The sequence below is a fragment of the Gouania willdenowi genome, chromosome 9 (genome assembly GCF_900634775.1).
Source record: "Gouania willdenowi chromosome 9, fGouWil2.1, whole genome shotgun sequence".
Taxonomy (NCBI): domain Eukaryota; kingdom Metazoa; phylum Chordata; class Actinopteri; order Blenniiformes; family Gobiesocidae; genus Gouania; species Gouania willdenowi.
Window position 1 is genome coordinate 34333537 of NC_041052.1, and position 14788 is coordinate 34348324.

Sequence of the window (14788 nt, forward strand, 5' to 3'; positions counted from 1 at the left end):
AGGAACGGAAGAACACTATGTGACTGAACCTGACCACCAGTTTTAAATATCTGACCGAACCCGACCCGACTCGTTGGGTTCCATTGGGCTTTGGTCGGGTATCCATCCTCTACTTTCAGTAAACAGTCACGTGAACAGCGAGTAAATAAAAAGCCGTGTCACAGCATCAGCTGCTCTGTTGTGAAGAGTTTACGTGCCAACCTGGCTGATGGCTGCAGTTACACTAACGGCCGTCATGTTACTATGGAGTTTGTTTTCTTGATCCTGCCCCATGCTCTTTTAATTGTATATCTTGAGGAGTCATAACGTATTGTCTTTCAGGATTCTTGGCCACAGAATGGGTTGGACCTTGCAGTTCTTGGGGTGCCCTCCCTGTGGACATGGCTGATATCTGTAAGATTAATCAATATTCCCCAATAAAGTAACACATTATTGTATTATCATCTGTTTATTTTCTTACTATATTTTAGTTTAAAATAAAATATTTGTTTTTTTTCCCATGCATTTCAGGATGACAGTAGCTCTAGAGAAGAGGTGGAGAACCTGAAGTCTCTCGTATCGCATCTTCATCAGTTGCTGGATCTCCATCAGAAATACAACTGCAAGCTTTCACTCTCAGTCTTTGAGAAGGTGTGTGATTTAGCAAGTTTTCTTTTGTATTACATTTATTTATTTATTTCATTTATTTATTTATTTATTCAGTTTATTTTTCGACATGGGTACATTCACTTTCACATTTACATTTTATTTATGTATTTATTTTTTTTGTACATGCCGAAAAAGGAGACGAGAGAAGCAGTTTGCTTATCCAAGTCCCGTCCCCTGTTTTGTACACAGAAAATTTACATCAAAACTTGTCTATCTGGTCAAACATTCTTAGGTTGTTCTGAACACAATATCATTTCATTTTATTTTTTTTTTATTATTCTATTGCATTATGCCTGCTCACCCAGTGTATATTGTTAAAGATAGTTCTAGACCAGGGGTTCTCAACTGGTTTCACCCTTGGTCCCACATTTTACTACAACCAACCAAATTTTGTTTTTCAAAAATAGTTGTTGAAAACACATTTAATTTTTTTTAAAACATAAATCTATATATTTTCCTGTGCAACATACATTTGACAGCATATTTGTCAAAAGAAGTCCAACATGAGAGACATTAAGTTTTTTTTTTTTTTTTGACCAGATGTCCACGACCCACCAATTGAGAATTGCTGTTCTAGACAATATTAATATATTTTAAGGCAACATGAAATTAATGTTAATAGGTGAAATTTTAAGGAATTAGATATTTTTTTTAATAGTTTTAATTTAGTTTATATAGTTTTATACAGTAGTAGTACGAGCCAGTGTTACGCAAGTGCAACATGCTTGTTGGGTTTATCGATATAAATGTGTAGATATTATTATTATGTCATTTATTCTATTATTTTGTTATTTCTTACTTCATGTGAAGTTGGTTGGAAATTGTCATTAGGCTAATAGTTACTTGTTTGTAGAAAAAGGCATATCTTGTCATGTAAATAAGTTGAGCGATGTTTATGTGCAGAGTTCACAACGTCACTTTTGTTTGTTTAAAAAGGGCAATATTTCTAGCGTGGCCTTTTTCATGCTGGACAAAGTGCTGGCTCCGCAGCTGATCGCTGCCACGGTGGAAAACGCCATTGTGCCCTACACGCAGGAGCACAACATTCCTTTTGATGAGCTGCTTCTACAGTACATCAAGGTAACAATTAAAGTCTTTACAAGGCTCAATGAGGGGAATTAATTGTTTCTCAATTCATCAATATCATAAAGATGTTCAGAGTTCTGATGGTTCATGTCTCTTTAGCCGGGTTTTCTCAACCTGGGGTCAGGACCCCATTTGGGGCCGCCAGATACCTTCAAGAAACCTAGAATATTTCTTGAACAATTTGAGCCTATTTTTGCTTATTTTTACCCTTTTTCTGCCACTTCACCAAACTTGCCATATTTTAACCTATTTTCATCACTTTTTGCATTTTTGCTACATTACTCTCATTTCTGCCACTTCTCCATCAAATTTCTAAGCTTTTTTCTACAAATTTTTTCCACATTTTCAGCACTTATAAACCCTTTCCACCACTTTTCGCACATAAAGTCGCAGATGTTGACCAATTATTGTCAGTTTTAACCTCTTTTCACCATGTTTCATGCTATTTCTGACAATTTAACCGCATTCACGATTTGTCATGCTCATTATTTGCCAGTTGAAGCTAATTGTTCAGACTAATTTACAATATCCCCCTGCCCCCATTTCTGCCACTTTGAAGCCAATACTGACACTTTGAGCCCTTTTTACTACTTTTTCTGTCTGTTTTTGGCCACTCTAATTTGCAACTTTTAACCAATTTTGGTTGTTTTAAAATCCCATTTCACCACATTTTCCACAATTTTTGGTCACTTTTAACCCATTTTATTTCAGATTAAAACAAGAATTTACATCTTTAAGATGACTATAAACTATGGCACAAAATAAATAATAAAAGTCTGAAAAGGTTGAGAACCACTGCTATTTAGGACACTCATTTTAATATCCAGAAAGCCTGACAATGGTACAATACAAACTGCCGACTGCCCGAAAGATGCCACAAAAAAAGGAATTTGGGGGAGGAAAAAGAACTTTAGCAGCAGGGAAGTTAAAATACTTTTAAATCAAATCAAACACAGAAACATTTTTAAATTTTAGAGTGTCAGTACCGGCACAGCAAGAACAGAGCATTGGCAAAATGTGTGCAATGCTATGAATTTAAAAACACTTTCTTTAAAAGTATATGATAATAAAAGTTAGTCTATATCATGTGGGTTTTTTGTTGTTAAATCATGTTATTGTTCATTGGATAAACATTTAGGCTATGATGTTTTTATCTTATTACGAGAGTTCTGAACCACTCTTAGAATTTTCTCTTACCTCAGAGAATTTGTAAGATAAGAAAACATTGAAGAATCCCAAAAATAAAGTTACAAAAGATTTTTCTCGTTATTTAGTTTTTCATATTGCTTCTTCTTGCATGAGGCCCAGTGTTTTTTCTGTTTTCCATTCCGAATGTGACTAGGATCTGCTGCAGCGCTGCAGTTCTCGGACAACAACACTGTTCACTGAGTGGGAGGCCAAAGCGGTGGCTGTGCTCAATTGTATGACGGATGCGGATGTAAGTACTGTTGCAGCCAAACTGGCTTGTTCTGAGCATTTATAAATGCAAACTATTAAGTTGTGGTTCTGTTGTTGTTTCTCCTTGCAGCTGAAGGTGGATGCTGTCCTGGAGATCATGCAGAAAGCTGTGGTGCCGTGGAGCAGCGTGGTAGAAAAGCTGGTTCAACAGTACCTGGAAATGGACGGGCCAAAGTAGGTTAATGCAGGAAAACATGTTGTTACAAGATTACAATTAAATTTATCAGATGCTTTTATTACAAAGCAACGTTTAACACGAGCTGTTTAACATCCCACAGTGGTGACCCGGGTTGGATTAGAACCGGTGACCGTCCGATTACAAGCCCTGTTAGAGCCCCATATGTAACAACAACCACAAATGTAACGAGAACCTCTGAAACCCGAAATGTAATAGCTCATCACGATACTATTCACGATATGCATGTCATGATACGTTATATCCCGATACTAAATACGATAGTCATCACAACGTATCACAATATCAATAACTACAAATTTCAAGTACAAAATAAAATAAATAAAATGAATTGAGGTGTGAGATAGTTTAACAAGGTCTGATGCGGTTCACTGACACCTAGTGACTGGGCGTTTACGTGCTATGCATATGTTGATGCAAATACATTTTTTTGTTAAGAAATGTAACAAGATGCTGAACTTTCTTTCATTATTACATTATGGGGCAGGTGAAACATTTTTTCCCTAATAGTGTAATCATTTTATTACATTATAGTGAGTCAGTGATTTATGGATTAAATGCTTCAGTGTAGAGAGTGGTATCATAAAAAAATGCATATGTGTAAATATATATATATATATATATATATATATATTAGGGATACAGCGATATCTAAATTTCACGATTCAGTATAATTATGGTATTAACCTCACGGCACAACATATATTGTGATATTGTAGGAAAGCTCACGGTTCTACAGGACGGCACACAGTTGGCAGCTATGCTAACAATAACAAGAATGATTACCATTGAGAAATTGTCTGTTCACCATTTTGACACTATTTATTGTCATACAAATATATATATTTGCTTATTTATAAATTGAATACTGCCTACTATCAGATAAAACCATCAACTAACCGGGCCAAACGGGTCATCACTGCGTGTCGGGAGGAGGGGGGGTACAAAATACCCCCAGCCTGTGAGCCAGATAGCAAAATAATAGGTGACATGTAGGAGGTAGCAGCGCACATTTGGATAAGAGATCATCTATGCTCAACAGAGCTCAGAGGGAGAGAGGAAAGGAGTTTATGAGACAGAAAATGGCGCTACGTACAGAGTTGACGTTCCCAGCAGCGCACAGCAGTGCACAGTCGACCAGAGCATGTGTGGAATTCATGGATAATGTGGCGATGCTGAGATAAAACCATAAAAAAAACAGGGCAAGCAGTGACACTGTATGTCGGGGAGGAAGAGGAAGTTGCGTGTGTGCAGACTGACGGGAGAGAAAGTTGGAGGAACGCCAAAATACAGTAAGAAATCCATTCAACTCTGACATAGATAGTGTCAGAGTTGTCACTAAAGCAAAAAAAAAAAAGCTTTAAAGGGGGCATATCATGCTAAATCCACTTTTTTAGCCCTTAAATGCATTTTGATGTATATTTAGAATGTTTAGAAGTACAAAAGTTCAAATTAGTCTCTTCAGGTGCTCCGTTGATATCTTTATATTCTGTTTTGGTCATATTTTTCAATCTTTTTCATTTTTTCGATTCTCTATTATGTTTATTTGAACAATGACGTCACAGTATTTGCAGCGAAGCTGCCAAATTAGGACATCGACTCCAGGCCCAACACTTTGAGCAATCCGCCATTTTTATTTCTCGCTGCGATTTTCTAGTCCAAGCTCAAGGATGCCGAAGTTACGAGAGGAGAAATCAAAATGTTCGGTTGTTGGATGTACAACCCACACACTTCATTACACTGTCTCCCAGCATCAGAACCTTTTTGAAGTGCCTGGTTGAGTTTTATTTTTAATGGAAATGTACCCACATCTGTGGGTAAGGTCATTTTTGTTTGCGCGAAGCACTTCAAGGATGACTGCTTCAGCAACCTCCACCAGTATAAAGAAGGTTTTGTCGAAAGACTTAGTCTGATTGAGGGGTCAATTCCTTCTATCTTTGGAGACGACGAACAGAGCACTTCGGTAAGCTGTAAATAACGCTAAAAAGTGTGCACCGTCTTCAGAGTTCATATGTTAGCGCTGTGTGCTCGTTTTAGATCATTGATGATATGGCCTACGTGATATAATTTAAGTCTAAAGTTTTCATTAGTCATTTCATTTTGCTGTTTTTGTCTTTGAAAAGACTGTGTTAAAATGCATTTCGTGACGTTAGCTTGGCGCTAGCGTTAGCTCAGTGCTTGTGTTAGCTCATTTGTTAGGGTTCTGCAGGTTCATCATCTTCATTTAATTAGTATTTTTTATTTTTTTCAATAGTTTTACAAGAAAAACAATAATGGGTCAAAGTCAGTGGAGAAAAGTGCCACAAAGACCCTTTTATTAATAACTAGCAGCACAAAAACAACATTTTGTGTCACTTTTGACTTTTTCCTTCATTAAGGCTGAAATGTGATTAAATTATGTAGTGTTGCTTTTTTCAGGGCAGCTCTGAGTTGTTGAAAGTAGTTTTTAAAGTAAATCACATTCAGGACACTGTCTCTTTAAGAATGTGTAAACAGCCCCGTGAGCTTCAGCAGCAGCAGATCTCTGCTACAGCACAGTGACAGAGAGTTAGTTATAGAAAAGAAACACATGCAGTGTTTTCTCAAACATATTTCAGTGCTTTAACACTCACAACTGATGGAGTTTAACAGACAGACAGACATCTGCACTCAGCCTCTGACAGACAGTCGCTAACACGGAGTAAGCAGCAGAGCTAACTCTGTGTCTGTGCACTGGGGGGGAGGAGGAGCGGAGCGTACTTCTGCCCTGTTTAAGCGCTTAATTAATCCTAATTAATGTCTGTAATGCTGACATGCTGACTAGAAGATGGTATGATTTGGCAGAGAAAAAAACCATTGGATGTTCTGTGTATGGACCACAGACATATGACGCAGACACGGCACCGCAAGGGTTAAAATGTGAACTACAGACGGTTCTACGATCTCCGTGATTTGGGAGATTGTTGTCATGTTGAAATCCTTAACGATCTAATATCATATCGCACACCCTTTATATATATATATATATATATATTTCATATAAAAAAAGTTTATGTATATAAAAAAAAAAGGCAAAAACTTTTTGCATTTTGTGCTCATCATCTTGTTACATCATTGACCAGTTGTAAGATTTTGGGTTCTGTCATATATTTTTGTTAATTACATTTCAAGCTAAGCACTTTTGTTACATTATTGACCAGTTACTACATTTTGGGTTTTATTAAAACACTTTTTTTAATAACAATTCGTGTCTTGTTACATTTCGAGCTCTAACAAGCCCACTTTCTTACCTGTTACACCACCATTGCCTGTTGTGCTTAGTGTTAGTCATGCTTGACTAAAGACATCTATAATCAGCTGAATGTGAACATTACATCTTTAGGCAGGAGCTTTTAAAGGAGAGCTACTGTCTGATGGAGATCAGGAAGCTTCTCAGGGGCTACGGCATCAGTAACTTTAACCTCTCCACCAGCACTCAGGTCATGGTAAGAATACTGTTCTCATTGTTCTACTACCTATTTATCAATGTTACTGCATGTAAACTAACATTTAAATCACTGAATTCACAGAGGCTTATCAGATACATCCTGAAGCAGGACTTACCAATGTCCCTGGAGGACTCTCTGACGTTAGCCGAAGCTTACAAGCTGCCAATATCCCAAATAAATTACCTCTACCTGATCCAGTTGAGCAGCCACGGGAAGGTACTGGTACTTCCTCCTGCACATGGACTATGTTGGAGCTCAAAGTCAGAGGTGTTCATCACTGAGTCTCTTTTGTCTGCTTTTAGATCGAGGAGATCCTCTGTGTCCTGAAGAAGCTGTCCTCTGCAGAAGCCGAGTGTGTCATTGAACGTCTCACAGCGTGGGCTCGACTGCAGCTGGAGGACAAAGACCACATATCTGAGGAGGTGGGCAGAGGATGTGTGTTTAATAAAGTTCTGAGCTCATCAGAGCAGTGACCAAACTCGACCCAAGCTCGACAGGCAATAACATATTTATGTCTGAGCTGCTGACACAGTTAAAAACTCTTTCTCTTTTGCATATTAATGACTCATTTATATTTGCTTGTGTGGAAAACCCGCTTTTATTAAGCAGCAATTGAAGCTTTTAACATTTTGACATTCAGAAATGTAAATAAGAGAATAATCAGTGCGCACATTAAAGGTTACCTGTAGTGGAAATGTACAGTATATAAGAAAAAACGTGTTTAATGTATTACCGATAAACAAAATATGTGCACCTTTTTTTTTTTTTTTTTTTTAAAAAGAAAAACCACCATAGTATATAGTCATTTTAAAGATGTCAATCCTTGTTTTTATCAGAAATAAAATGAGTTAAAAGTGACCTAAAATTGTGGAAAAGATGGTGAAATGGGATTTTGTAAACCACAGAACAATGAGTTTAAATTGGGAAAAATAAGCATGAAATGCGGTGGAAAGAGGTTAAAAGTGACAATAATGGGTCAACATATGTGACATTAGGTGGGAAAAATGGTGGAAAGGGTTTATAAGTGCTGAAAGTGGAAAAGAATCTGCAGAAACTACATTGAAATTTGATGTTGAAGTGGCAAAAATGGGAGTAATGTAGCAAAAATGCATTAAAAAGAGCAACAATATGGCAAGAAAAAGAGATGAAAATAGGTTGAAATTGGAATTGTTGGTGTAGTAGCAGAAAAAGGGTAATGATAAGAAAAATTGGGCTCAAATTGTTCAAAAATATTCTTAATTTCTTGAAGGTGTCTTGCGACCCCAAATGGGGTCCTAACCACAAGGTTGACAACCCCTGCTCTACCTGTCCATTAGTCAACAAACTGATTGTTTACGATGTAGTCAAAAACAAACTTGCGAGCAGCATTTTCAACAATTGTTTGTGAGTAAGAACAACTTGTGGTTGACATACAGTACATGTACGTTTTTAAAATGTGAGTTGTGTGGTTATATAAGAAGCTTTAAAACGAGTCTGTTATATTGCTAATGTTTCATTTCTTGTTTCAAACTGTCATTAAATATTTAATTCTGGTCAAAACATCACATTAACATGAGAACACAATTGTTTTTTTTTTTGTCTGCATCAAATTGTCTTCAACAGCACAAGAAACACCAGATGGTAATAACTCAGGTGATGGTGGAGGCTTTGAAATACCTGCAAATCATCAAAAGGGGTAAGTATTTTTATTTTAAAGATTAGATCAGTGTCATGGTCCTACCATCAAACATTAATGTAACTGAGGTATTTAGTTGATTATCAAATTTAAGGTGTAATTTTTTGATGCAATTTCGGGACTCATTAGTGCCATCTAGCGTTTGTAACTTTCTACTGGTTTGAACTAGCTGGATGGCATTGGGTATAAAATTTTGGAATAACAGCTGAAACTGCACAATATGTGCCACTTTTGGCTTTTACTCCTATTAGGGACAGCACGTGTGAGTGAGTTCTGTAGTGTGGCTTGTTTAGGGGAAGGTCTGTGTTTTGACACACTCGGAAATCCATCTAACTGAGTTTTTCGTGCTGTTCTGAGAAATAGCTAAACCAGCGACTCTTAAAACAAGTTTTTTTTAATACTAAATGAATTATAAAATAGCAATATTATCACGTTGTGGTGATGTGTACCCAAATGCAGAGATAGATGGAAACAGCAGGCAGAGAGAATGTTGGTGATTCCAGTCCATATTTATTATCAAAAATCCAAAAACGCAGCATGAAGAAACCAGGAGCAGGAAACAAAACGCAGCAGGACATGAGGAGGGTAACAAGGGTTACATTGACAACAAACCAGCAAACATTCTGTGTCCAAGCACTCAGCTAAATAGTGCACGAGGCCTGATTGGCTGTCAAATCCTATTTTCGTATACTACGTTTTTTCAAAATTACAACAAAAATATTAATCATTATGTATATCATCATAAAGTTTAGTTCCAGATATCTCAGTATCAGTATCTCACTCCCCAATACATACTGGGAGTTCAATTTTTTTCTCTGCTCATAGTTACTGTTATCTTTAATCATAAATTGTTTGCCAGAACTTTTTTTTTAAAAAACCTGCAACTTCTTTTAAATAATTCTTCAAATTACTTAAAAAAATGTTCTGAAGTACAAGATCCTTGAGTTACTAATATCTGTAAAGTTTTACTCCTGAGATATTCCAAGTGAATTATAGACATTGTTTCAATTTTGAGAATCCAAACTTGAGAACAAAAAATGTGTAAATTCTGGGTTAGGACGCTTTCAGAAATCTATCTAACTGTGATTTTCATGCTGTTCTGAGAAGTAGCTAAAGCAGCAACACCTAAAACGAGTATTTTAGCACAAAATAATCTCTAAAAAAGAAGAAGATTTTCTGTAATATATCTTGATTCACGATATATTGCCCAGGCCTATGTTGCACACAATAGATCAAACATCTCTGATTATACACGTGATAATTCACGATGTTTTCTGTCCTGTGCAGATGACCCTCTGAAGAGCCTGGAGTGTGAGAACAACCTCGACATGTTCAAGGCCATTGCTCATCTACAGGTGAGTTTTTTTCTTTCTGTTGTTTTTCATTTTTTCTTTGGTTTGTTTTCTAACCTCCAGTCTTTTCTGCTTCTTTAGGAGGACTTTGACGTGTTCTTCACCCCCTTTAATTACGAGGATCCGATCATCCGTAAGCAGATCCAGGAGCGTCACATCACTGCCTACGAAAACACACGTTACCGCCATTCGTCAGCGAAGAAATCCGTGACCACCCCTGTTGTAGCGAATGATCCAGATGGAAAGACTAAGACCATCTCCACAGAAGCTGGTTTACGTCGCCTCGGCAGACAGCTGCAGCGCACTGAGCAGGAGCTTTGGTCTGATTTGGCCCTGAGAGCTTTGGGGGCGGGCAAGGTGGACAAAGCCCTGAAGATCCTGAGGTTTGCATCTGTGGATGAAGAAAGGGTGGGAAAGCATTGTAACTGCTCACTGATTTTTATTTTGTTTTTTCAGTGAACTGTATGAGCACCACTACAACAGCAGCACAGGGAGGGTTTTGTTCACTGCCGCCAAGATGTTGTGCCAGATGCTGGAGGCAGATGTGCCCATGGTGCTTCCAGAGGGAATGGACTTACCAGCAGTCATTCATGATCTGGCCTGTCAAGCAATCACTGTTTGTGACTCAGGTAAAAGAATAGTGTGAGAAAGAAGTATTTGAGCATTTTTTTGATCTGTCGTGTGAGAAACGCAACATTTTATTACTTTATTCCTGTTTTCTGTCATTTTTTTTGTTTTGTTTTTTTTGGTTTAGTTGCTGACAAGGTTGTGAAAATGTGACCTCTGTCAGACTCGAGTATGAATAATTTACAGCCTTGATGTAACATGATTAGGGGTGGGAACCTCTGGGTACCTCACGATACGATACAAAGCTCACGATAACGATTATCTCACGATATGACAATACTGCGATTATCAATATATTGGTCAAAAATCAATCTACGATAATCTATAACATGACAAGAAAAAATAAAGATTAAGTGAAAAAATACAATTTGTATTTTATATCTCTGAAAGACAATAAATTGAAAAAGTGTCCTATGAACAGTGACACTATTTTAGTGCAACATTTTTGTAAACAAGTGTCAACATACCAATCTAAACGAATAAGTATCTCCAATAGTGCTTTTTGTAAACAAAGAATCGGGTCTTTCTTACCAATGACACCATTATAGTGCAATATTCCAGTAAATAATATATTGTTCCTTCAACAAACAGTGACAAACTTTGTGAAGATGTACCTGCACATTTTAGTGAAAAAGCAGAAATGGTTTTGAAAATAATAAAATAAATCTTAAATCCCCAAAAGGGGATTTAAGATTCCACCGTAACCACTATGGTTACGGTGGAGCAGCAGGTAAGGAGGTGTGCTTGGGAGCATAGGGTCAGGGGTTCCAATCCAAGTCATATTTTTTGATGTCTTTTTTGGACTGCCGACTACTTTACATTAAAAGTAAATAAAAATGATGCGATGTCAAGTGGCCGTCGCTGTGTTTATAGCCACTGTAGCGGGAGGGCTGTACACTTCCCCAACTTACTAGGGCCGAATGAAATTGAAAGGGTGTATGTTACAAAGTTTTTGGGAATCAATATTGACAATAAGTTAAATTGGAAAGCACACTTAAATACACTAAAGACAAAAATTTCCAAACTTATTGCCATACTGTATAAAATAAAAACCTCTGTGAATCAAAATGCATTATATATACTGTACAATTCCCTCATCCTTCCATACCTTAGCTATTGTGTGGAAATATGGGGGAATACCTATAAAACTAATATACAACCCATCTTCTTATTACAAAAGAAAGCAATTAGAGTGATCAGCCATTCAGAATACCTTGCTCCAACAAATCCACTTTTTATTAGATTAAATATCTTAAAATTGCATGATCTTGTTGATGTCTACACAGCAGTTGTGATGTACAAGGCTCACAATCTCATGCTTCCTCACTGTTTACAAAAGATGTTTCAAACTAGAGAATCAAGATATAACCTCAGAGGAACTGATCTGCTACAAAAACCCATGGCGAAGAGTAATACTAAGAGGAGGTGTTTATCAGTCAAAGGAGTTGATCTGTGGAACGGTCTACCTACACAACTTAAGGGCTCCAAAACTATTCATGCGTTTAAGAAAATGTACAAGTTAAATATTATAGAGAAGTATAGAACACTTGAATGAAACATTAGAAAAGAAGTTGATCGAGGATGCTTAATATAATTTTGATTGTTGAAGTTTATGTTTTGTGCTTACATGTTACCATCGTTGGTATGAGAGAAACTGTATAATTATGTCACCTTTGGACATACAGTAGTGTTTCAGTTGTATAAGGGGTTAGGCAAAATAAGTCTTGACTTCAGCCTTAACCCCTTTCGGTCAGGCATCAATTAGCGGTTGATATTCTTAATGTATACTTATTTATTTTTTTTTTTCCTGTCGTGTAATGTGTGGAATCTTTGAATGACCTAAGATCTGGATGTTCACAATGACCGAAATAAACTAACTAACTAACTAACTAACTAACTAAAAGTGGAATACACCTTTTCAATTCTAATTATATTTTGAGTGAACTCATCCTTTAGAAACTCAGTAAGTTGATCATATAAACCGTAAGTACAAGTGGTTCTGTCTATGATAAATGCTGTAAACCTACAGCTGTAGATGAAGTGATCAGCCCTCTCTATGCAGCAGCCCTCCCAGCCCTTTACTGCAGTGTTTCCCAAAGTGTGGGGCGCGCCCTTCTGGTGGGGAATGGAGAAATGACAGGTGGGGTGTGACAAACGGGAGAAAGTTTTCAATTTCATGCCAATTTTCTTGTATGTCTTTTTTTTTTTTTTTAAAGCTTTTTGGCACAGATCGCAAACAATGTTATTACCTGTATTTTTGACTACTGCACTTTTAAATTAGTTTTTATGCAGGTGATTAATTTAATTTAGTTTTTGATTTGTTATGAAATATGATGTTACTTGTTCCCTGTTCAATAAATTTGAAAATGTGTTATTTATCAGGATGATTTGGGTGGCAATGGGCTCAGATGGGGCTTGAAAGTTCACCTTCATTCAAAGTGTGGAATACCCAAATATGTTTGAGAACCACTGCTTTAATGACATTTGGAGGAAATGTGACCAACTGTGGACTGAAGTTGCTAGAAAATTTTAGACCTCACATGAGATTATAGCCCAGGTTGGATTTCGGGGGAAAAAGATTTTATTCTGTCATTATTGGTCAAGGTTTGAACAATTTTAGCCAATCATTTTGAATATTGTCTAAGTTGATCATGAGAATGAATATAAATGTGTTTTGCAGATCTTCTGTTGGACTGCTTGGAGCTTTGCAAGTGCACCAGGATAGCGATGGACGTCTATCATCAGTGTCAGTTATCTGACAACTTTGACTTCATGGCTAAGGTCAGTGAATTAAATTAAAGCCGCTCGGAACAATCTTTTTTCATCAGACAAAGACAAAGTTTAAGCTTCATAGGTCAATAAAAACCATTTACTTCAAAAAAATACTGTAAATTCCTCCAGAAAATCAGTTTTCATCTCTACTGTGGACACTTGGTTCATTGGCATTTTCGGAAAAGTTTTGCACATTGTATTGTGGGATGTGGAGTCAGTCCTGTAAACGGATTCACAGAAATGTTTTTTCCTTCATTCTAACTGTGAAGTAACAGGGTGATGTGATATCACTGGGAATACTGGGAACAAACTTGGACAAAAATGGAGTAAGGAAAATCACTGTCCTCGTTGTCAGGCAAAGAAAAAAATATCATCCCTAGCAGCTATAATTAACTCTGCTTTTTAATATTTTGTTTTTCAATTGTTGCAAATCATTGACTGCACAAATTTCAGAAACCCAAATCCAGAAAGGCATAACTTCAATAATAGAAGTTATGCTATCGAAAACTCACCAGCCAGATTTTTTACTAAAAGCCAAGATAAGATTTTCTTCCTCTACTAATTGATTATTAGTTTCACAATCCCTTATTATCTATTTTGTACAACCACCTCACCATCTCAGACAACCTGAGTCCTTATGATGCACTGCATCACCGACCAAACAAGGGTTAAAACACTCAAAGATTTTTTTTTTAAGTACAAACTAAAACCACTTTTTTCTGCTAAATCTATATATGATTAGGTATGAAGTAATGTAGTTTATTGATCCTAGTCCCACTATTTACATTTTAGTTGAAGTATTTAAATTGAGTGTTTTTAGTTGTAAAATGTAAGAGTGACTGCCCTCTATGGGTGGAACACTGCTATTGCAATTGAATTTTGCTATTGGCTGAGTTTAAATCAGTGACATCACTAACTGTCACTGTTGGCCCTGCCCCTCCTATAAAAGACGGGAGGAGGGACTTGGTTTCTTCCTTTCACAGCCCTCAGCATTGATGGACAGCGTGGCTGTTGTGACTGGGCGTGTCTTAACTACTCTAGGAACAACATCCGTAATCAAGGCATTTTTTAATTTCCCCTTAGTGACAGGTCAGCAAAAACCAGGGGGTTTATTTACACTTTAACAGCAATGTTTAATCTATTTATTCACATTATATAATTTAATTAGTCCTACTTTGTGTTCTTGTTTTATTGTAACATGAGTAACGTTACAAGTCTTTAACGTTAGTTGTGTCTTTTGCTGCTGTGAAAAAATTTGTGGCTGCTTTAGTCAGATTGTCTTTACACGTTGTGTTGTGTTACAGGATTTTAACTTGACAGGGAAGGATTCCTTCTCTCAGTGGATTTTTCAGGACGTGTTTAATGAGGACTGCATCGTTCTGGACCCAATGTCGGTACTTCCTGTGCAGTATGAAATCACCAACTGTCTGCTGCCGGTTGCTCCAGGTACAACGATGCCTCATTGTTTCCTTTCAGAATCAAGAGCTGACTCATCCCTCTCATTTCT

At 36.9% G+C, this 14788-nt stretch overlaps 1 protein-coding gene across 1 annotated transcript in view; it reads left to right on the forward strand.

Annotated features, from left to right (window-relative positions):
• Nucleotides 1-14788, forward strand: part of kntc1 (kinetochore associated 1) — a 47548-nt gene that overhangs the window by 14261 nt on the left and 18499 nt on the right. The window contains exons 22-35 of the mRNA XM_028458297.1: nucleotides 322-393; nucleotides 511-630; nucleotides 1585-1728; nucleotides 3077-3172; nucleotides 3263-3366; nucleotides 6750-6852; nucleotides 6937-7071; nucleotides 7158-7277; nucleotides 8458-8530; nucleotides 9818-9885; nucleotides 9964-10265; nucleotides 10339-10511; nucleotides 13190-13290; nucleotides 14586-14727. Of these exons, the coding sequence (XP_028314098.1) occupies nucleotides 322-393; nucleotides 511-630; nucleotides 1585-1728; nucleotides 3077-3172; nucleotides 3263-3366; nucleotides 6750-6852; nucleotides 6937-7071; nucleotides 7158-7277; nucleotides 8458-8530; nucleotides 9818-9885; nucleotides 9964-10265; nucleotides 10339-10511; nucleotides 13190-13290; nucleotides 14586-14727 (1753 nt within the window). The remainder of the gene's footprint in view (nucleotides 1-321; nucleotides 394-510; nucleotides 631-1584; nucleotides 1729-3076; nucleotides 3173-3262; nucleotides 3367-6749; nucleotides 6853-6936; nucleotides 7072-7157; nucleotides 7278-8457; nucleotides 8531-9817; nucleotides 9886-9963; nucleotides 10266-10338; nucleotides 10512-13189; nucleotides 13291-14585; nucleotides 14728-14788) is intronic.